This window comes from Giraffa tippelskirchi, chromosome 1, assembly GCF_054371585.1.
Source record: "Giraffa tippelskirchi isolate mGirTip1 chromosome 1, T2T-mGirTip1v1.2.pri, whole genome shotgun sequence".
Lineage (NCBI taxonomy): Eukaryota > Metazoa > Chordata > Mammalia > Artiodactyla > Giraffidae > Giraffa > Giraffa tippelskirchi.
In genome coordinates this window covers 6,030,602-6,055,040 of record NC_137275.1, presented here as the reverse complement: position 1 = coordinate 6,055,040, position 24,439 = coordinate 6,030,602, and the positions used below count along the sequence as shown (strand labels likewise).

The 24,439-nt window shown below is 43.2% G+C and overlaps 1 protein-coding gene across 6 annotated transcripts in view; it reads right to left on the bottom strand.

Annotated features, from left to right (window-relative positions):
• Positions 1-407: 407 nt before the first annotated feature.
• Positions 408-24,439, bottom strand: part of TAPT1 (transmembrane anterior posterior transformation 1) — a 64,076-nt gene continuing 40,044 nt past the window's right edge. Inside the window, exons 4-15 of one of the 6 annotated variants that reach the window (XR_014081250.1) lie at positions 23,064-23,226; positions 20,200-20,335; positions 18,285-18,382; positions 18,037-18,106; positions 13,841-13,921; positions 12,410-12,519; positions 10,903-10,962; positions 10,326-10,394; positions 7,233-7,309; positions 5,236-5,396; positions 1,570-3,166; positions 408-1,508 (exon numbers count right to left, since the gene is read on the bottom strand). Coding sequence is in view for 2 of the 6 variants with exons in the window: in XM_081586771.1 (XP_081442897.1) it covers positions 2,949-3,175; positions 5,233-5,396; positions 7,233-7,309; positions 10,326-10,394; positions 10,903-10,962; positions 12,410-12,519; positions 13,841-13,921; positions 18,037-18,106; positions 18,285-18,382; positions 20,200-20,335; positions 23,064-23,226 (1,255 nt within the window). In the remaining 4 variants the exon portion in view is untranslated. Of the gene's footprint in view, positions 3,176-5,232; positions 5,427-7,193; positions 7,310-10,325; positions 10,395-10,902; positions 10,963-12,409; positions 12,520-13,840; positions 13,922-18,036; positions 18,107-18,284; positions 18,383-20,199; positions 20,336-23,063; positions 23,227-24,439 lie in introns of all 6 variants that reach the window. The other 5 variants (XR_014081315.1, XR_014081308.1, XM_081586771.1 and 2 more) reach the window with 5 other exon arrangements.

Below are 24,439 nucleotides of genomic sequence, written 5' to 3'. Positions count from 1 at the left end.
AAGAACAAAGAAAATTTCAACAGGCTCTGAATGACTCCTGGTGTTTATACTTCTATCTTAAAGAAAAAGCTATGAACCTGACTCATGTTGTGCCTCGGATTTTTTTTTTTTAAAAACCAAAGCGCTGTGTTAAACTTGACTCCCAGATGTGAAAAACACATGGTCTGACATTCAAAACACCTGCAAAGTACCTTAATTTGCTGAGATATTAAATGGTCTACGATCAAGATCCAGCCAATATTTCTCTCCAAGGGTAAAAATCAAACATTTTTCTCCCATTAAAACCAAAAGAGTAATTCAAATTAGACAGTCCTGTCACTTGTGAATTGGAAGGAAATTCTTACAGAGTGGGGAATTCACTCCACCAAATATAGCAGTTAATATAATTAAAATAAATTCAGTGGCCGTTTTAAAAAAAGATTATAAAATTGAATTTATTGAGTTTCACACAAGATGCACTTATAAAATTAGTACTGAATTCCATTTTAACAGAAGAAATGAACATCAGTCCAAACTCCCAGTATATTCTGCAAAAAAAAAAAAAAAACTTCCAAAAATGACAGCATAGTTACAGAGTAATTCAAGCTGAACTGAAAGATACACCCAAATCATATTTTTGCTCTGATCAGGGCTTTGTTTGGCAAAGTTTTCTCCAAGCTATTCCCATTCCTTGTGGACACTGCTTCTTACGGTGGTGAAGAGAAAGTGGAAAAACAATAATAACAGTAATAATTCTAATATGGGCCTTCACTGAAACATACACAAAGCAATTTCAAGTCTTTCATTTTTAACTTAAAGTACTTTCTGGTTTCCCAAAAGCATTTCTGTATTATTTTCCTTTTTTTAACCTTATGTGAACAATCATCTTCAGATTCCTTTAGCTTTAATGCAACACATTAAAATTTGCTTTTATTTTTCAGAGGAACGAGTCAAAGCATTAAAGCCCACTTTACGTTTCACCCAGGAGATAGGACAAATCAGCTAAAATTTACCTTCTGCTGTAAAACATGTAGGAAATATCAGCACAAGAGCTGAACGTCAAATGGAAACATCAAAGGAAGTTAACAGTTGACGGCACCGGCTGGACATTCAGAAAATTTTTTATAAAAATGCAGAAAGGCTCCTCAAGATAAAATGTGGTGGAAACGAACTTGTCCTGTGATGCGGGCCACGGACTGGTAATTAAGCAGAAATGGAATCTTGATCTCAAACAAAACCAAGCAGCACCGTTTGGGTGCTCCCCACACAAGCCCCTGTCCACACCCAGACGGCCACCCGCAGGCCCAAACATCATCTTTCCTTTTCCCCACACAGCCTGCCCACCCTGGGGCACATGCACCCGAGGGCCCACCTCCCCAGAGCACAGACAGACAGACAGACAGACAGACAGATGGGCAGACCAGTGCACCTGAGGGCCCACCTCCCCACAGAGCACAGACCTGGCCCAGGTGCAGGCGCACAGACAGACAGACAGGCAGATGGGCAGACCAGTGCACCCGAGGGCCCACCTCCCCAGAGCACAGACAGACAGACAGACAGATGGGCAGACCAGTGCACCCGAGGGCCCACCTCCCCAGAGCACAGACAGACAGACAGGCAGATGGGCAGACCAGGCCCACCTCCCCACAGAGCACAGACAGACAGATGGGCAGACAGACAGATGGGCAGACCAGTGCACCCGAGGGCTCACCTCCCCACAGAGCACAGACAGACAGACAGACAGATGGGCAGACCAGTGCACCCGAGGGCCCACCTCCCCAGAGCACAGACAGACAGACAGACAGATGGGCAGACCAGTGCACCCGAGGGCCCACCTCCCCAGAGCACAGACAGACAGACAGGCAGATGGGCAGACCAGTGCACCCAACGGCCTACCTCCCCACAGAGCACAGACCTGGCCCAGGTGCAGGTGCACAGACAGACAGACAGGCAGACCAGCTCTTTCTAGGAGCCCGAGCAAGACGATGCCCCATCTACAGAAGACTGACTTTAAAACTGTGACTTGAAAAACCCAGTTGAAGTTGATACCTTTGAATTTTGTCCTCTGACAGTTGCTCAGCCTGTTCAATACCAAACCCTTTTAACGGTAACAGCTTAGGAAGCAATCAGTTTGAAAGGGAAACCAGTCAACTTGACCTGAAAATGAACACTGCTCTGCTTTTTTCAGTATAAAAAGTGCCTTTCTGTCAGGGAATTCCTATTTTATCCACTGCAATTATACAACACACAGCTCACGTTTGGCTGTGAAGAGTAAAACTGAAAAATTAGGAAACCTTTTCTCAGTGATGCAAACCTTCATTCATTCATATTTTTTTAAATAAACTGGCTTAAGGGTGTTTTTTTTCTTTTCCCTCTATAAAATGCTACTATCCATCATGTCTCATTTAAGGTAGCTTTTTATTCTGATTAATTCAGATACATCTTCGAAGAGTACTCTGGTGGCAAGAACATTTATCTTAAGTTTAATTATCGTTATCTTTTTTTTTTCAATGCTTTGGCAGATGAAGTTTGAAAACTGTGGGAACAGAATGAGGCTGGAAACGGAGCGTCATGTAAGAGCTCCGCCGTCTCCAGCGCATCCCGACGCCGAGGAGGACTCGAGGGGGAGTCCCATCCTCTGGAAGCACAGGCTGACGGAGCGGAGATGGTGGTGGGGTCACTCCCGTGGGGCCCAGGGTGACTCTGCGGCTTCCCCAAGCAGGAGGGATCTTTCCTGAGCCATCCATCTGTCCAAGGGCTCGAGGCTGGAGGTCGCTGCTGGCTGCCCCGTGTGACCTGACCTGCAGTCAGACCACGTCACCGGGAAGAAGGACACTAAGATTTGCTTTCCATCAATAAGTTAAGTTCTTAAATAAATATTTAAGTGCCGTTTCAGCATCTGTCTGTCTGGCGGGCACCGCCTCTGGGGCCCCGGGACTCTGCATCTTTGGCACCCGGAGCTCCGGAATTCAGTCAATTCGGTTTCCACAAATTGTGAACCTGTCTATCTCTAACAGATCTTTCTTTGAGGACCTGTGTTTCAGTTCCGAGTTCTCCTGTGTTATGTCCTTCTCGTCGCCATCTGGGGTGGTCAGAAGCTGATCAGAACTGCTCGTGACGAGCAGCGGGATCGCATTTTCCTTCTGATGAGCAGGCTGGCTGGTGACCGAGGCAGACAGGGTTTCTTCTGTGGAAAAACAGATCCGTGCAATTAGAAAAGGGTGTCCCGCCAGCTTATCATAACCGCAAGCTTTCCAATAGAGTGGGACTGAAAAAAAAAGTGTCGACTGTCCGTGCTTTTAGATAAAGCAAATAATAGCCTAATATTAACAGCATGCTGTATAAACCCTATAGCTTATAATGAAACTTAAGAGGCTATACTATTTCTATTTTCTCCTCCAAAATTTTATACGACAGTGTAATGTGGATCATGGCCCACAAATAGCACGGTTACTGGATTTGGGGAAAATCAGAACTCCTGTGTCACAACCATCTTCCTATACAACCAGGTCCTAGGGAGACAGCTGCCAGACCTGAAACACCAACACTGACTCCTACTCGGGACATCAGGGCTGAGCGGACTTGAAACTACTCCGCCTCTCACGTGTGGTCGCGGTAGTGAGACAGAGTCGGCATTTTACCTCTGGGAAGTTCAGACCAGAGACTAAAAACACACCAATGAACGAAACCCCAAGTGCTTGTTTTGGGCCACGGGGATCCAGAGTCTGGGGGGCCTGGACCCACTAATCTCTAAATCGCACACTCAGCCCTTACCTGAGCAGCTTGATCGGTACCCAGTTAAGATGGATGATTGGATGAGCGGCCGCAATGGAGACGAGGAGCACGGCGCCCCGCTCGGCGCCCCTCCTCTGCCCGCTCTCAGCCTCACCTGCGGGCTCACCTCCTGCCCCTTCGCGGGCACATGCTGCACTCGGACACTGACCCGGGTCTCTGCTTTTCCGCCTCACTGTGGAGCCCCTGAAGGTCCCCTTCCTGACGAGCCCCCCCTTCACCGGGTCCTGTTTCTTCTTGCACTTCAGGGTTCAGTTCAGGCCTCGCCACTTCCAGGAAGGGCCCGTGTCCTGTCCCCTCTACAACCTCACTGCTCTCCCATATGGATCAGCCACTTCCGCTGTCTCCTCTGTCAGTCTGTGAGGTCCCAAAGCTTGATTTATTTACCTCTGTAGCTCCAGTGTCTCATATACCACCTAGCACACACACGAAGAGTAAATCGTTTAAACTAAAAGTCATCTGAATAATCATGTGGACGTGGAATTGCCGTCTACTGACAACAATTAAGCCCTAGTCCTTCCTGCAAATCTTCCAGGCCAGAAATCCTGGGACCATCCTTAACTCCTCTCTCCAGGGCACCACCTCGCCAGCGAGCCCTGTGCTCCTGCTGATGCACCCAGAATCTGGTCTCCCACCGCTTCCACGCTGACCTGTGCGCTGAGCCAGGCATTTCCCTGCCGGTCTCCACTCCTGGGATCGCCTTCCTGAGTCTATTTTCCACAGAGACTGAAAGTGACCCTGCATCCTGGCCCTCCTCTCTCCAACAGCCCCTTCCCATATGGCAGAAGACGAGATGCTCATGAGAGCCCTGGGCGGCCTCTCAGGCCTCCCCAGTCCCTATCCCCCGGGGTTGGGGCTCTCGGGCCCCCCCAGTCCCTCTCCCCTGGAGTCGGGGCTCTTGGGCCCCCTCCGGTCCCTCTCCCCCGGGGTTGAGGCTCTCAGGCTCCCCCTGTCCCTCTGCCCCGGGGTTGGGGCTCTCAGGCCCCCCCAGTCCCTCTCCCCCGGGGTCAGGGCCCTCCGGCCTCCCTGGCTCTCGCTGCCCCTGTCCGAGGCCTCTGCACGTGCAACCCAGACCCCAGCTCCTCACAGCCGGGGAGCCCCCACCCCATGTGTCCTCCCGCCAGCCTGCTTCGCTTTCCTCCACGACATGGTGCATGTCCACCCGCTCTGCCCCCGACCATCTCGTCTGCTGCCCAGCTGTCCCTGGACCCTCCAGGTACCAGGCGCCCAACGACCATCTACTGAACAAGGGACAAACGGAAAAAGGCTCGGAGCTCTTCCCCAGGGGCGTCTGCAATGAGATCTCAGCATAAACACTAAAAATCCACAGCTGAGCAAAGCAAAGTCTGGTCTTGAAAGTGCTGCTCGCTGTTGACTGAACTGTGATTTTTTATCATGGAGAGTTCAGACAACTGATTCTTTAGGTAACAATTCACAGAGGTGATGAACAGAAGCCAAACCTACCCTGGGAGGGTTTACACTTGTTCTGTGATTTACTGGACGGTTTCCCGGGAGCGCTGGCAGGAGGAGGGTTAAATAACTTCTCTTCCATTTTGGCCTCCTTCACGTACTGGCAGGATTTCCCCAGCAGGACAATGCTGTTCAGGACTTTCAGGGAGATCAACCTAAAACCGGGAAGAAACCACCACGGGCTGCTGGGGTCCGTCATTGCACATGGGGACCAGCCGCCCCCAGCTCGGCTGGTGAGGAGGGGAGGTGCGGGGAGGGAGGACCACCCGGGCGCCACAGGACCAGGTCCTCGTGCAAACCCCGAGTTTCTGGAGGCTTCTTCACCACAGTGAAGCATTTTTTAAAAAACTCCGTTTTCATTATAAGAACAAATTATACTTAGAAGTCTTACTTGGTGCTAAATTGTCTAGCATTTATTCTCTTCCTACAAAACAAATACATTCAGCAAATGCAGATGAAAACCAACAACAAAAATTTATAACGCCACACTCCAGTGCAGACCACTGCGACATCTGGTATATGAAGCTGCAGTCATCTGTGCTCTGAACGGACATCTATTTGTACCTCTCGCTCTCCAGAAACAGGGTGTCTCTAAGAGGGTGGTGGGGGATTGGCACTCACAGCCAGAGCAGAGACCCTGAGGGCTGAGTGTGTGGGTTCAAGTCCTGACTCCACTGCTGAGGACCTGTGTGGATCTCAGTGAATTTCCTAACGAGTTAATCCATAAAGGGGGTGATTTCAGTAAGATGCTTGGAACAGTGCTGGGCACACAGAAATGCCAACCAGTTCTGCTGTATGACCACCACCACTGTTGTAAACGGCAATACATCCGGAACATTCTCCCGACCCGCCGGCGGCTCCTCAATGAGCTGACCGTGATGGGCTTGCAAAGCTTCACTGTGCCAGCCATCATATAACAGAGCCCCCAAAGCCTTCAATTTCTGGTTACTTAGATTATTTCTAATATGTTGCTTCTATTAAAAAGTTTCTGCTTAAGAAAACTACGCTATATCTCTGTTTCCTTAAGATACACTCCAGAATATCTATAATTACAGAAGTGGGATTTCTGGGCCAAAAGGTACATAATATTTTTAGGCATTTGAAATAAATCTGGCAAAAATTCTGTAAAAAAACCAAAAAACTCTTCACATTGATATATGTGTGTGTGTGTGTGTGTGTGCGCACGCGCGCACGCGCATGCTCAGTGGTCTCCAACTCTTTGCAATCCCATGGACTGTAGCTTCTCTGTCCATGGGACTTCCCAGGCAAGAATACTGGAGTGGGTTGCCATTTCCTTCTCCAGGGAATCTTCCCAACCCAGAGATCAAACCCATTATTATCTCGTGTATTGCAGGCAGATTCTTTACTGTCCGGCAAGGCCTACAGTGTGCTTAATAATTAGTGTGGCAAACATAGTAGAAAAAAACATTTTTTAAAACACAGAACAACATCTGATTGTAATGGCAAATTTTATCATAAAAGAAAACATGAGTGAAACTTAAGCCTTAAATAAGGACTAAAGTGATTTCATTAAAAGATTAAAATACAATCTATAGTGCCATCAATAATACTTCTGCCAAATAGCATATTTAATTTAGCTAGAATTTAACTGAGTCATAAATACATCTGGGGATACATGCTGTCAAGGGAGATCCCAGGACAGTTGTGACCTGGTTGCTGTTAGCTTCTACTATATTTTGCATTTATGAGTGTGTGTGTGTGTTAAGTCACTTTAGTCATGTCTGACTCTGTGTGACCCTATGGACTGTGGCCCGCCAGGTTCCTCTGTCCATGGGATTCTCCAGGCAAGAATACTGCAGTGGATCATGCCCTCCTTCAGGGGGTCTTCCCGACTCAGGGATCAAACCCGTATCACTTTACGTCTCCTGCACTGGCAGGCAGGTTCTTTACCACCAGCGCCACCTGGAAAGCCCTTTGCATTTGCACTTCACTGTATAACCAAAAACATATTAAAGAACAGTTAATCTTACCCCAAATAGAAGAGGATGACGCAAGCGTAAGACAGGATTCCTTGCACCTTAATTGAACTTGTTACCACTCTGATGAGCTAGCCAGAAACAAACCAAAACAACAAATCACATAAACAAAACACACAACCAGAGTATCAGTTAATATTTAAAAGAAGGTTCTCCATGCCGACTTTAACACTCTGGGTACATTCCTACGGCCTCTGTCTAAACCCAAGAGAGCAGTTCTAAGATGTGTTGATTCACCTCAGAACCTGGCTGCTTGTGGAACCTTTTATGGCAGATATAGATTCTTTGGGCAAATCTAAAATGCCCGCTAATGCCAGATTCAACCGCCGACTCTAAAGTCAGACACTGCACCCAGTTCATGACTGACATGTTTACCTGTAATTAACAGAGATGCAAATTAGTTAACTTTAAAAATAAAAAATTATTCTGGAAAATATAAACGGATTCATCTTGCTGCATGCGTCCCCACCAGGGCTGGAAGCATTTGGTGGGCATTTCCCTCATTCCTGCTTTTTCTGTCCTGTGTTCTTTGACTCTTAAGAACACCAATGACTTGCTGAGGGAGAGAGAAAAGGGAACCCTTGGGAGGCATGTACTGTTTAACAATACTAAATACTATTACAAAACTAATTACTTACAGGCCAGAAAATTTCTATCTCTTTTGGAGAGTTACGGTTGCTAAGTTGCTTCAGTCATGTCTGACTCTTTGCACCCTATGGACTGTAGCCCGCCAGGCTCCTCTGTCCATGGGATTCTCCAGGCAAGAATACTGGAGTGGGTTGCCATGCCCTCCTCCAGGGGATCTTATATTTTCTTACTTATCTCACAGAAGCATAAGAGTAACAGCACTATCTTTGGACATTTGCTGAATAAATCTGATGGGGTCTGTCATTGAAAAATATTTACACATGTTATAGGTTCAGCTTAATGTGTACCCATATATTAGGGTATGCGGGGACTGCTACATGAAAACAGAAAGTCAGGGAAAATAACCAACTTTGTCCAGTAACGTCATCCTCAAATGGAAGGGTCTCCGTTAAATAAATAAATAACACAAGAACATTTCAAATGATATTTTCAGAATGCTTTCAATACAAGAGCAATCGGGAGGAGCTAGACAGAATGAACTCCACATCTATTCAACAAAACGTCTGTCTCAGTCTCTAATGGGGAAACGACCTGCCATCAAACATTTGTGATGGGAAGTAATATGGTTCCAGAATTTTGTTCAGAAATATGAAAGGCAAACAGAGAGTTCAATGACTTCATTTTTACCCAGTATATTATTAGGTAACTTGAAGATACATGTGTCCCAAGTCTAATTTCCTTGAGACCTTAATATGATTTACTTGTCTGGGATATGAATTCGTTCCAGGACCTAAAGTAACATTTACAAGGAAACACTGCCACTCTTGGCCTTGGTGGAAGAATTAACGTGGTTACGGAGGCCTCAGTGTATTCCTCAGGGGCCCTAGATTTCTGCCGAAGCTCTGCTGTCACTCTGGTGCTCGGTGAGAAAAACACTGCAGGAGAAAACCCACTGGGTCTGCATGTAGCTCGGTAATCCCCTTTGAAACTACAGGAGACTTCCCAGAAGTGTTCTGCTAATCAAGTATTAACTAAACTTAAATCTTCTGGTATAACAACCATAAAAACTCACTTAAAGAATAAAATAGAGATTGATGAAAAAATCTAAAAATACTAATTTAAAAAATTCATACTAATTATGAACAGAATTTTCTGGTAAATAAATTACTAGACAAATTATTATTTGGCAAAGCAGGGCCACATTTTAATCCAACCACTTAACTAATCTTTAAAAAAAAACCAAATGGCAGCCTAGGCTTATCTTCACACTGTATGTATCCTTTTTCCAGTTGCAGACAACATAGAAAAAATCCTAAATTCTATTTTATCAATCCCTTAAACCATTAACAAATAATTTCACTCTTCAGAATTTTGTTTTTCCAAAATTCTAGGAGTTCCTTTCCCTAAGCAAAAGAAAGCCATATTTGTATATAATAAAAACAAGCTACTAACACAACTGAAAACATTTAGGATGTGTTTATCTGGAGAGTCCTGCTGAAGTTTAAATAACATTAAATCTATTAATCATTCATCCTCTAAAAAAAAAGTTAGGCAAGTTGGTAAAAAATACAGTTAGTATGACCTACAACTTCTGTATACATCACTTAATTTCCATGAGACTGCGTCTTTGGAAAACTTCAGATGTCCTTCAATGAAAAGACCGTTTCATTTGTTTCAATGTGAGAATGGTTAGCCAAAAAGGAATGCAATCAAATATAAGTGCAGTCAGCAAAATCTTCCTAATTAACATCATTAGACCCCTAATTAAATATTACAGTAACTATCTGCAAGGCTGTTCTGAGCAATTCATTAAAATATCAGAAGTTAATGACTAATGTTTTTGATCGAGTAAGTTTCAGTGCCATTTTTTAAAAATATATATATTTCCTGTGTATAACAGCAGAAAATTCCCTTGTAAAAACTTCGGAAAAAAATTTAAGAAGTAGTACTTATAATGAATACAGAATACTTCTTCATTTGAGCAATCGTGTTTATTTAATCTATTTCATCTGTTGCCAAATTTTTACTACTATAGATGCTACTGCAATGCATAACCTTTCCTATAAATCACCATGTTGCCTTTCATGACTGTTTTCTTGGGAGAAATTCCTACAACTGGAATTACTTCATCAAAGCATAATACTGTCACAGGGCTCTTTAGAAATGCTGGATCAACTTATACTTCCACCAATATATGTTACTGTGGCCACTCAATGCCTACCACTACGTAATTTCCATTCAAAAAGAAAAATCACTGCCAAATGAATAAGCAAAAATTAATATTCTCACTGGAAAGCTATCACGTAAAATATGCCTTAACATCTTTTATCCATTAAATGGCTCAAAATTCAAAAGGAAAATATTATAATTTAAAACAAAACTTCCCTCTAAGTTGCAGACCTTTAATTTTTATATCAAGTCATTTTAGAACAAACTAATTGATATTTATTCATATTCTTTAAGGACGGTCATCTCATCATAAAAAGTATATGGACTTACTAAAACAGCTAGTGGGAGAGGAATAAACCCCATCCTCCGGGCCACGGAGTCACTGTAGTCAGTGTACGCCTGGGGAGAGAGGAGAAAGGGATTTATGGGATTTAACAAGCATTTAAAAAGCACAATTCACCAGAAAAGTCAGGTACAGGAATGTTGTCTGTGCTTATCTGTAATGTTTCTTATTGTTACCTTAATGAAAATAAGAAATGTTTTAAACTTAAAAAAAAAGTACAATTCACTCCTCAGCAGCAAATATTCTAAACAGGTGAGACTATGAGCAAGAAGAGGCCCTAGTACCTACACTGCAGTTTAGTAAAACATGTAGCAATCTAAGTGTTCATAAGGAGTTCAAAATACAAAGTTGCATAACTGTTACAATGCTGTAGAAACCATACATACCCTATGTAAGAAGTATTAGCATTATTTTTGTGTTATAAACATTTAGTGGCAAGAACAAAAATAAAGAGGTTTAGGTAGCTTTCCCTTAATTAATATCCCATGCTACATTAAACTACTGTTCAAAAAATTAATAATTAAACCACTGTTCATATTATGCTTTTTTATGTATAATGCTTACATTTTTCTGTCGACTGCTAACAAGGTCAAAAGCAAGGCTGGCTCTATATTCACTGTAGACCTAAAGACAATTAAGAACGAGGTATTAAGTAATACAATGCAAATATAGAACATGGAAAGATTTACTTTGTAGATAAAATGTTCAATAACTAGCCAGGAAGGAGGTGCTAATAACCAAGTAACATCTGGGTAGTTTTTCCCTATTTGTTCACCTACAATAAGAGTGAAAAAGAACCTCAATTCCCCTTAATAAGGTCAAGGCCTTTTAAAGGTTTCCTTTAAAGAGGGATAAATATTCAATGACTATGGTCATGAGAGTTTAGACTTTTAGGAAGAGTGTCTATTTTAAGTAGTGCAAGGCACGGAAAATAATTCTGAAATTTTAAATCAAATGAACAGTTTTAAAAATTATTACTGTACGTCTAATGATAATGATGTCTTTTAGAAAAGTGAATGCTAAGTATGATATTAAGCTGAGTTGGAGAACACAGTAGTCCTGAGGGCACTTGTAAACTGTCATTTCCACTACAAACCGCACTAAATATTTGAATCAAGGCTATTAGCTTTGACTTGGGTTGCTGAGAAAATGTCCCATGAAAAGGGATTCCTGATTTGAGGAAGCCAAGAGAGTAAAGGGTAAAATTGTTGTATCAGGCCTTTGCAAAAAACTGCATGATCATCTTTTATTCAAGGATATTAAAACATTCAGAAACACCATAATCCCATCATCGCATTGTAGCAGCTGCAACTGTATTGCATTTTAAGTCTTTGCCTTTTAAAATAAGACAATAAGCATCAGAGTAAGACAATGCACAACCCAAACCAAATCGAGATACTGGTAAATTACTACTCATTTTGGGGCTGGGGTAGGAATGAACGCTGCTCTAGAAAACTCAACTGGTGGGATGGCTCAGTGAGTAGGCTTCATTTTGTTTATATCAAGCTTACAGCCACATTTCTGTTTCTGGAAATGCTACAGAATACCTGGCTGTAACTTAAAACAAATCTCTCAAAGGTCCAACAGATGCTTTCAGTAGAAAAATATAAGGCACTTGTCTTCTAGGACTTACCAGAAACCTATTCATAATCACAGGAGAAAAAAAAATCAATTTGTAAATATAAAATACTAAACAATCTAGTCAAAGAGAGAAGTTTTGACATTTAATATTTTAAATAGGTACAACATGATTTTTTATAAGTTTAATGAGACAGGTTATGATGGTATTAACAGTTTATAATAGTTTTAGTTCGTGACACCCTGATCTCAACTACTGGTCAGTCTATACCTCTACCCAAAAGCACAGAAGCAAAACTGTTTAATATTGAAATAATGTACTTTCGCCAGCATAATCATTTTCATAAATTTAAAATTATAATTCTAACTTTAAAACTGTAGTACTTTTCTATCGTATTCATAAATTCAGTAAATTTAACTTGCTATCCTACAACCTTATGATACTTAATCAGAAGTCAACACCAAACATTGAATTGCTTATTAAAATACATACATCTGCCGTGATGTCATTGAACTTTGTGATAAAAGCATGTTTTACAATATCCACAGCAATTTCTGATGCGACCACCATACAGACATCTGGAAATAACACCCAGAGATGATCTATAAAGTAGGGGAGAAGAGAGACAATTACATTTCGTAATATGAACAGAATCCATAACATCCTATCACAGGCTACCAGAGAAATCTGCACTCTCCACAGGGCAAAACTAGAACATTTTCAACAAGTGATAACGGAGAGAGAAGAGAACCGACATAGAATTAACTACCAGGAAGAGTCATAGCTTATCAGGATAAAGGCAAGGCTAAGTCATTCAACAAGTGCGTACTCCGTGCGAGGCACAGAGGAAGCCTTGCGCGGGGCGTGGGGTTAGCGGAGCCCGGCTTCTCCCTGGGCAGAGGCGCAGGACGGCGGGCGGGATGGCGGGGGAGGAGGCTCCGTCTGGATTTCTCGGGCTGCCTCAGTGTGACGGCAGATAACTGGGAGGACAATGTGCTCAAGTCAACGGAACCGTTTTTTTATCTTTGATCACAAAGATTTAACGATACTGATCCATCCTTTATTTCACCGTCATACAGAGGTAACCTGCCAAATTTGCTCACCTTTACCACATTTATTAAAACGTCAACTCAGTACCAAGTGCCTGATTAACAAATGCAAACATCAGGGTAAGCTGCTTAGGCCTTGAAGGATATACGAGGGGGACAGACCATGAAGATCAGAAATGTTGGCAGGGACTCCCGCCCTGGGGCAGCGGGCGGGGGTGGAGGGCGCAGGGCTGGGGCTCCGCCTGCTGACCAGGAAGGAGGTCTCGGCGGGTCTCACATCGTGCTGAGGTTTAGCCAGGGCACCTCGACCTCTTTCGACAATCAGCTCCGCCACTGACTGATTACGTGAGGCGGAAATTGTCTATTAATAAGTTCCGGTTTCCTCGTCTACGAGAGACAGAAGTATCTACGGGAGTGCTCAGTAGGGTCACTGGGTATGCGGCTCCAGGGATGCTGCGTGGTCTGTGGGAACCGTATGTGTGTGCTCAGTCGTGTCTGACTCTGCGACCCCATGGACTGTGGCCCACCAGGCTCCTCTGTCCATGGGATTCTCCACGCAAAAATACTGGTGTGGGTTGACATTTCCTCCTCCAGGGGATCTTTCCCACCCAGGGATCGAACCTGCGTCTCCTGCATTGGAAGGCAGGTTCTTTACCATTGGTGCCATGCTGGGCCAAAGACTACTGCGGGGCGTTTAGCTCCCACCACCCCATGGAGAGCACAGTCAACCCATCCTACAGGAGAAGAGTGCACCAGCTACAGGCTTCTGGAGTTTGCTGCACTTTTCTGCGTACTCATTTTATTCCATGGAAGAGAATGATTTCTCGCTCGAGAGTAAAACTGAAAGGCACCATAACTGTTAAGACTTCCTTACCTGGATTCCAAGAAAACTGCTCCATGTTTCTCAGACAAACTATTAGCAAAAGCACATAATTTGTGAATCGTTCCTTAATATCTGAAAAAAAGTTTAACAGAAAAATACTAGAGTATATATCAATAACATAACAATACTATAATATGTATCTAAAATAATTTTTTTAGCCAGAATATGATGAAATTATATTACAGTGCAAATGTCTGTGAAATAAATATTTTATACATAGGGTGGTGCTACACTGGCAAGCCGTTTACCTCTTTCACCACCATGATCATAGTACAGAAATGCCAGTTCTCTACAAACCTCAGAAAATGTTCAAACCATCAATCTGGTCAGACTTACTCAAATTCCTCCAATGGTCTTTGGGGAAACTGTTTTCATTTTATAAAAGAAGAAAAAAATAGAAGGAGAGAGTAAAATACAAGACTTTGGGTAACATAAAACCCCTACTTCCCAGACTGCTTCCTATCTGGTAAGTATTTCAGGTCTGGAATACAACAACCAACTGGATGACTCCTTTAGCTAGCTAACAAAGCCAACAGCATTACTGAGGGAACTTACAAGAATAAAACAAGCTAAAAATTAGGTTTCATGAGGATATTAACCTTAATTACTAACTATTCTGAGCTTAGTCTGAGCAAATTTAATAAAAGAAAAGAAGTAAATTCCTGCTAAGGGCTAGTTAATACATTTAAACTGTTATCTTCTTATCAGCATCTAAGATACTACGTAATAAGGAAATGGAATGAAATAAATCTGTCTGACTTGGGTTGAACTCTTCAGTTCAGTTCAGTCGCTCAGTCGTGTCCGACTCTTTGTGACCCCATGAATTGCAGCACGCCAGGCCTCTCTGTCCATCACCAACTCCCGGAGTCTACCCAAACCCATGTCCATCGAGTTGGTGATGCCATCCAACCATCTCATCCTCTGTCGTCCCCTTCTCCTCCTGCCCCCAATCCTACCCAGCATTAGGGTCTTTTCCAATGAGTCAACTCTTCGCATGAGGTGGCCAAAGTATTGGAGTTTCAGCTTCAACATCAGTCCTTCCAATGAACACCCAGGATTGATCTCTTTTAGGATGGATTGATTGGCTCTCCTTGCAGTCCAAGGGACTCTCAAGAGTCTTCTCCAACACCACAGTCCAAAAGCATCAATTCTGCGGAGCTCAGCTTTCTTCACCATCCAACTCTCACATCCATACATGATTATTGGAAAAAACATAGCCTTGACTAGATGGACCTTTGTTGGCAAAGTAATGTCTCTGGCATTTTAATATGCTAGCTAGGTTGGTCATAACTTTCCTTCCAAGGAGTAAGCGTCTTTTAATTTCATGGCTGCAATCACCATCGGCAGTGATTCTGGAGCCCCCCAAAATAAAGTCTGACAGTGTTTCCACTGTTTCCCCATCTATTTCCCATGAAGTGATGGGACCAGATGCCATGATCTTAGTTTTCTGAACGTTGAGCTTTAAGCCAACTTTTTTACTCTCCTCTTTCACTTTCATCAAGGGGCTTTTTAGTCCTCTTCACTTTCTGCCGTAAGGGTGGTGTCATCTGCATATCTGAGGTTACTGATATTTCTCCCGGCAATCTTGATTCCAGCTTGTGTTTCTTCCAGCCCAGCGTTTCTCATGATGTACTCTGCATATAAGTTAAACAAGTAGGGTGACAATATACAGCCTTGACGTACTCCTTTTCCTATTTGGAACCAGTCTGTTGTTCCATGTCCAGTTCGAACTGTTGCTTCCTGATCTGCATACAGGTTTCTCAAGAGGCAGGTCAGGTGGTCTGGTATTTCCATCTCTTTCAGAATTTTCCACAGTTTATTGTGATCCACACAGTCAAAGGCTTTGGCATAGTCAATAAAGCAGAAATAGATGTTTTTCTGGAACTCTCTTGCTTTTTTGATGATCCAGTGTATGTTGGCAATTTGATCTCTGCTTCTTCTGCCTTTTCTAAAACCAGCTTGAACATCTGGAAGTTCATGGTTCACATATTGCTGAAGCCTGGCTTGGAGAATTTTGAGCATTACTTTACTAGCGGACCTTAGGTAAAATTAATTTCTTGTAAAACTTGAACGGAGATAGAAGGGGGTACAAGGCAGACCACAGTGCACTGTAACATGAACTATTCTACGTCTAACAAAAAGCAAGACTTTTCATGCTGATTACTAACCATTTTAAGCCATAATATACTCTTGAATATCTTGTAAACTCACATGCATTGCTTGAACAATATGCCATTGTTTTCAGAGTTTTCTTAAACCTGAAATACTGAATTCTTAAGCTTTTTCTAATTTTTCTAAGCTAAGAGATTATAATTTTGGGGACTTGTTCCTAAAAGAAAGGAAAGGGGACATTAATTATCTCAACATACTGGTGATAAGGTTGAAAATAGTTCACAATCTCCTCCACACAATAAAGACTAAAAACTGTTAAAACTTTAAAAAGACCTGCATGTCTAGTTTACAGCTCTACAAAGAATGCCTACTCAAATCAGGCTATTAAGTAAAGACAGCATGATTTCTGCTACAAGTGAAATTCTTATAGTTGCCTCCAAAGAAGAAGAAATCCTATCTCAGCTTCCCTCCTGTCGCTCCCCTTCCTCTTTCATTTCAAATTCACAGAGATTGGCGGCACACATTCGAAAGAATATTGCTACACAGAAAAACACAGGCACACACTGCCTCCCACAGCTGTGAGGTCTGAGGTTTCATCACTGCTCCACAGCACCTCCTAAAGTTTCCCATGAGTTCTTTTTGTTCCCTGACTCGTTATCAAATCTCCTATAATTGCAAACATTCCTTTGCTTTAATATATCACAAGCCATTACTTTCCTTGCCTAATACAGAGGTAAAACTTACACACACACAAAGTTTTACGTGTAGAATTTGATGAGTTCTGCTGAACGCATAAGCTCTGCCCCCATTCCCGCAATTAAAACATGAACAGTTCCGTCACTGCAGTAAGTTCCTTCACACCTCTTCCTAGCCAATCCTCACCCCCAATAAGCAATCACTGTTTGAATTCTATTACCATAAATTAATTTTGTCTGATCACAAACCTCATAAATATGAAATCACACAGCATGTATTTATTTATGTCTGGCCTGTTTTCACTCAGCATAAAGCTTTTGGGATTCCTCCATACAGTTGAAAATACAGTAGTTCTAACTGCTGAGCAGTGTTCACAGTGTAGATATACTGGCATTTATTTATCTGCTATCCTCTGAACAGGAGGGTCTGGGTTGTTTTGAATTTGGGGCTGTGAATAAGGCTGCCAAAACCATTCTCGCACAAATCCTTTTGTGAAACCATGTTCCCGCTGCTGGCTGACAGGGCAGGTGGGTGCCAGGAGCAGCTACAGCACCTCACGCTGCCCGCAGGGCCGGGCGTGCCTCAGCGTCACTGACATGCGCTGGCAGCCACTGGACCGAACATTCCGGGGGGCGCCCGGTGGCCTCCCCTTGGCATTTTCACCCCCATTTGCCACCATGGTGCAAACGGCAACATGGTGAACGAGATAAATAACATCTTCACAAGAACAGTCTTGACGTCGCAGACTCCCGTCCAGGGATCCATGGGCCACACCTCGAGGACTAAGGCACCGCTGCTCTGATCACGATAACTACACCAGGATAGTGTTTCCGGGGTAAATGTTGTGCCCTCACACTTTACAGAACCAGGAAGGAGGCAGCACGTCATAACTGAGAAAGCTGAGACCTAAGAGCCAGTCTGAGGTTTGTCATCGTAATTCCTCTCTCAGTGGCTAAGTGAGTGACCTCGAGCAAGTCAAATCATTTTCTCTGCATTTCAGTTTCCACTTCTGTAAAATGGAGTAATAGCAGCAGCTTCCAAGAAGTTTCTGAATTAGAAAGATAAGATAATAAATAATTACGGGCATTTGTATAGCACTTTGTGCTACAGTATGGTAAAGTATGGTGCCATCCTATACCACTGTATGAAAGTATGGTAAAGTACTATACAAATGCCTATAATTATTTATTATATTAAAACATCCTCAAGATCACAATAACCAAAATACAAAAAACTTAGTAAAGATGTTGAGAGAGTTAAGAGAAAATATAGCTTAAGTCAAAGAAATAGTGGCCTATTGGAAATGTGACATTAGAGTTTCAGAATGAATTACACAGTAACACTGCATAAAGTCTCAAGTAGAATCTGACTATACATACCACTATTTGACATTTGAAAAAGATTGTTCTTTTCGAACTTCTTGAAAACACTTCCTTTAATTTCAACAAACTGAAACAGAAAACACAAATGTCATCTTTATTACCAGAGTTTTATAAAGTGACATGCTATATATTAAACTTCCCAGAGAATAAATATTAAAAAAAAAACACAATTTTCTCCCATCTAGAATACTGCTGTCAAAGTACCCATACAACCTCAAAAATGTAAAATAAAATCTCATACTTACATTATTAGACATCATGATAGTAAGCAGGGACTTGTTGTGTGAGTTAAAAGCCACGTTGAGAGTTGTTGCTTGAACCATTATAAGGATGGCATGCAAAACTAGCAGTAAGCGATGTCAAGGGAAAAACTGAAGGCTGTTTCCAGTTTACATTAACAGATAATGCTATTAAAATCTCAAAAGTTTATAATGGGAAAAAATATGACTATGCTTTCTAAATCATGCCGTAGAAAAGTACTTTACTATCTTTGTAATTTCCCTATTAGCTACAGTTGATACAAATTTGATAGGATAAGAAACCTATGAAACAAATTACGAAACAAACAAAAGCAGAAACGAGCCCACCCTCTTAGACGGCGGGTTCTGGAGGACAGCCGTCTTGTTCTTTCTGGAGCTTTGGCATTTGGCACAATGCTTGGGAAACGGGATCTCAGAAAAGTTTATTAAATAATAGAATACATTATGGTAAACACTGAAAGAAGAGACTTAGATATATACATTGTGAATTCAGATAGCTTGCATCCTAGAACAGAAAAGAACATAAATGAGAGTCAGTCTGGAACTGATTTTCCTCTCCGGTTTTCATCGGGGGATGGGGAATGCAGGAGTCAGAAATGTCTGGTAATTAAGATTCTTCTTCAGATGCCAGTTCTGAAGACAATCATGAGCTGCAGAATTATACCGCCTGTGGAACAGCTTAAATTCCATGGAAGAGCTTAAATTAGAACAGTATCTTTTTACTCCACTGTGTCTGAAACAATCTTTTACTCGCCACAGACATTTTCCTCATATAGTCCCTTAATTTCTCAAATGTTAATCCAATTCTTTTAAGCATTGCTCTTTCAAAGACAGTACAAAACAAAAACCACAGGACACATTCCTGTGAACCAGTCCTGCTCCCATATGAAACGAGTGTAAGTATGCACATGTATGTAAACACACAGGCATGTATAGTATCTACACACGTGCACACTGTGTTACATAGTAAAACATTTATTCTCCAAAAGAAAAGCTTTCAGATGGAGGTGAGGGAGGGGGAAAGAAAACCTCTAAAATTCCTCCCCAGCTAATTTCAAATTTTACTTCTAGATAAACTGTATACATTTTATTTTTCATTTATTTTTTATTGAAGACCTGTATACATTCTCAGCTGAAGGTTATAACAAAGAATTCATAGGTTTAAAGGCAACTTTATAAAATTCTAATGGAAGTATGAAAAAGCTACATAGATCTATATAAATTTGAAGTATGTATAAACATAACTACCCCTTTACTCTAAAATCCTTCTTTATAACCAGTTTCTAACAGTTTAAACGGGTATGCACACATGAGACTCTTTAATTTACAGTTAGAGTTGACCCCTGAGCAACATGGGTTTGAACTGCATGGGTCCACTTACACACATGTAATTTTCACTAGTAAAATACTACAGTATCAAATGGTCTGTTGTTGGCTGAACCCTTGGATACAGAGACTGGTTATAATTTATATTCGGGTTGCTGCTGCTGCTCTTTAGTTGCTAAGCTGTGTCTGACTCTTTGCGACCCTATGGACTGTGGCCCAACAGGCTCCTCTGTCCATGGGATTTCCCAGGCAAGAGTACTGGAGTGGGGTGCCATTTCCTTCTCCAGGAGATCTTCGTGACCCAGGGATCAGACCTGCGTCTTCTTTGTGTCCTGCACTGGTGTGTGGATTCTTTACCACTGAGCAACCAGAGAAGCCCCATACTTGGTTTAGCCCCTGTGTTGTTCAAGGACTAAGTAGACTGTTATAACCAATTTCTCAAAAGAAAGAAGACATTTCACATCAATCTTTAGGATACACACACACTTCTTTAAGTGTGAGAAACGGCTAACCAAACAGAATAATATAAAATACGCGTTGACGGTTGGCGTTTTCGGGAAGTCTCAAAGGATACAGACATAGAGGACGGCCATGAAAAAGTGGGGAATCACCCCGATGTGGGCTCTTTTCCTTTCTTTGGGCTCCGTTGCTGTCCAGTAGAGAGCGTCTAATATATCTTGTCCAAATGAGGAAAACAGGCGATCTGCTACCTAAAGAGAAAAATTAAGGAAACATGTTTCTTTCTATGCCATCTGCACATCTTATTAAAATTCAGAGGTAACACAAATACCGGAGGAGACCAGCTCCAAAAGAGAGCAGGATCTTTGTTTACTTAATCGTTCACATTTTCTTATTCTCTGACACACACTGAGCACCCAAGTGTTGTACTAACTGAATTAGAATTTGTCTAACTAGCCATGTTTGTAACAAGGAAAATCTTAGTCATAAAAATAAAAGGGAGAGGACACATCAAAATCATATGAAAATCATAGTTCTTTTGGTTTTAACTCTGAATTTAAATTCAGGACTCAAACTTAAACTTTTAAGGACAAATATCATTTGACCCATTATCCTCATACCTAATATTGGTAAGTAACAATAGCTGTGATTTATTTGAGGTTTATCATATAAGAATATAATAAGCAAATTTATTCCTGGAAGACATTTTCAAGTACTGATCTCCATGAAGACAGTCCAATAGATAAGGAGAAGCAAATAGAAAATGGAGGGTTATCATTCAGGATTCAGTTGGAATGTCACATTCTGAGACAGGACGTTCCTGGCCCATCGAACCTCTGGTGGCTCCCACGGTCTCTAAAGCAAAGCATCACCCTGTCCCTCTTCGTCACGGTATTTACCACTGCCTCTCTCCCACCTGTGGAATATCAGCTCCAGGACATTAGGCTTGTCCACCTCGGGCTCTTGGGGATCTCGGCATGCAGGAAGTGTTGGTTAAACATTTGGCGAATGAAGAAATGACAGCTATCATTGAGGGAGCCCCCACCACATGCCTGGCTTGTGCTAAGTTCTTTCTACGTGCTGCCTCATGGAATCCTCGTAATTCTCCTAATATCTCCATCTCACAGACGACCAGCTGAAGAGCAGAATCACTCAGCAGCTGGACGCACGTGCAGGATAACCAGGAATGGAGGGAGTTATCTGACTAGAGCCTGGACTCTGATCCACTGCGCTTAAACTACATTATCAACTGTGGTCTACAGAGTGAGTGAGTATTTAAACCACTGGGATCAGCAATTCATGGATCCTCCTGCTCGGCCTCCTTCCTGATAACAGCAACAACAGCACCTTGTCGGGGGCGCTGTACAACAGGAGGCACCTACCTTAAGTTTTGAGGGGAGGGAGAAGCCTGGGCACCTGCAATCCCCCCGGGAGGAGGCAGTGGGGCCTGACGAGGAGAGCTCCTCACACGGCCCGAGGGGACGGGAGGGAGGGGAGCGCAGGACGGCCACTCTGCTTCACAAACCCCACACACACCCACTGTCGGCATCTCACCCGAGCCGGCAAAGCAGGTGTGCGGCAACGAGCCGCACCAGAAAGCTGGGGTGGGGTTCCAACTCATCTCAGTCGATGAATTTAGGAGCAACCAGGATGGCTAGAGTGCCGTGGTTGTGTGAGAGACGGGAAGTCCCCACCCATCACAGCCAGGCAGCGGCAGAGCAGAGGGGCCAGCAGCCCCACATCACCCCATGTGTCCACCTCGTGTCAGGAAAACCCACTGGAGACATGACTTTGCCAACAAAGGTCCGTCTAGTCAAAGCTATGGTTGTTCCGGTGGTCATGTATGGATGTGAGAGTTGGACTATAAAGAAAGCTGAGCGCCGAAGAATTGATGCTTTTAAACTGTGGTGCTGGAGAAGACTCTTGAGAGTCCCTTGGACTGCAAGGAGATCCAGCCAGTCTATCCTAAAGGAGATCAGTCCTGGGTGTTCACTGGAAGGTCTGATGTTGAAGCTGAAACTCCAATACTTTGGCCACCTGATGGGAAGAACTGACTCATTGGAAAAGACCCTGATGCTGGGAAAGATTGACGGCAGGAGGAGAAGGGGACGACAGAGGATGAGATGGTTGGATGGCATCACCGACTTGATGGACTTGAGTCTGAGTAGGTGCCAGGAATTGGTGATGGACAGGGAAGCCTGACATGCTGGAGTCCATGGGGTCGCAAAGAGTCGGACACAACTGAGTGACTAAACTGAACTGAACTGAATCTAAGAGACAGGGAGACCTTACTGGTGTCCCCAAAAAGTAGTATAGAAAAGTGCAAATCTTAAAGGTTAACGATATAACCCAGGATAGTTCACTATTTAAAAAACAACTTAAGATTCTGCCTATAAAGCAAAGCGCTTTCTTTCTTTGCTTTGTATAACTGTTCATTTTTTACATAAACGCAGATTCTCACAGGATGACTACTTTAAAGTGCGGTGCACTCTGAAGACATATTGTAACGAAAGTATCAAATACTTAGAGAAACCGGGAAGTTGTTTACTTGTTCTCTGTGAAAATTTACAAGCAATTTAAAATATAAATCTACTAGAGCCAATAAACACATAATCCTCAAAACATCTTCATAAGATTTAAAGTTCTAGCAAAAAGCACACATGGATTTCCAATGAATCGGGAAAATTCCTCTATCATCTGACAGCTTACATTCTCAAGGGGGCACTGACTCCAAAATGTCGAGGCAGCCGGTCCCCCTCCTCCCCACCGGAGGACACGTGGTGCCCTGCGGACCGGCTGCCCCCAGGGTTCCCTGGACGCACAGGCACCACCTTGTTAGATTCTAAATCAGAATGTGCATTCTCACAAGGCCACCCTGACGGTACGAGCCCCAGAGGCTGGAGGCACCACTGGCAGAGCCGGCGGGACGGTGTCCTGTGCGGGAAGCCGCGTGTCATGGGCCAGGCCTGCCGGACTCACCTCGAGCATGTTGTAGATGATGTAGAGCTTGATGACCGACTGTCCCCGAATCAGGTGATACATCATGGAATAGTCCACGTAGTGCATCATGAAATAGCAGATGACCAAGATGACCCCCTTCAGGATGTCACACACCTGGGCGGGCTGAAGCACACGTCTGTCCCTGAAACAGATGAGAAGTAATAAAAAGGTGAGTCTCACCTTCTATGCGCTTGAATAAATCATCTTTATGGGACAGGCAGTGGCAAACAAAGGGAACAGCAAACAAAAACTTCACACTAACGAGGAAAGTTATGCTGACTACTCAACAGTAGGAAATTTCCTGCCCAGGTAGAGAATATAAAGATACTAGGCCAGAATTCGGAGAAGGCAATGGCACCCCACTCCAGTACTCTTGCCTGGGAAACCCCATGGACGGAGGAGCCTGGTGGGCTGCAGCCCACGGGGTCGCGAAGAGTCGGACACAACTGAGCGACTCCACTTTCACTTTTCACTTTCATGCACTGGAGAAGGAAATGGCAACCCACTCCAGTACTCTTGCCTGGAGAATCCCAGGCACAGGGGAGCCTGCTGGGCTGCCGTCTATGGGGTCGCACAGAGTCGGACACGACTGATGCGACTTAGCAGCTGCAGCAGCAGCAGGCCAGAATTACAATGAGAGGAAGTGGGAACCTTAACAAGTGACCACAGAGGGCAGGTGGCTGCTGGCCGAGCGCCTGGAAGCAATGGGTTTCCACAATGAGGACACAGGCCTCCCAGCTCATCAGGAACCTGGAGCCCCACTGGCGCAGCCCTTCTGACACAGGGATAGCGTTCTACACTATTTTCCATTATCAGTTCTTACGACAGCACAGTGCTTCACTGCGTGGATGTATCATAATTTAACGTAACACTGACAGATTTCCAGCCTTTTGCAACTATAAACCATGATGTAAGGTACATGTCATACCTTGTAAGTGAAAACACATCTATAGGACAAAGTCTTAAAACTGGAATCTCACGTTATTTACGTTCACTTGTCCTTCTGGGAATACCGGTGCTGCCCTCTGCAGGAGTTGTACCAATTTACACTTGCAGCAGACATCTGAACGCTCACGTGTGTCAGTGCAGGGATACTGGCTAATGCCACTGGTGAGAAATCCCATCTAGCAGTTTCACTGTTAATTTCTCTCACTAGAACACTGACGTCGTCTTTATATATTTATCTATACTTCCTGTGAATTCTCTCCTCGTATCTTCTTCTTACTACCTTGTAGGATGGTTGTTGTATTACAAACATTAGCCCTCTGGAACATAATTTGGGAAATACAGTTGCCCCTTGAACAACATGGGTTTGAACTGCACAGGTCCACTTATATATGGATCTTTTTCAATAA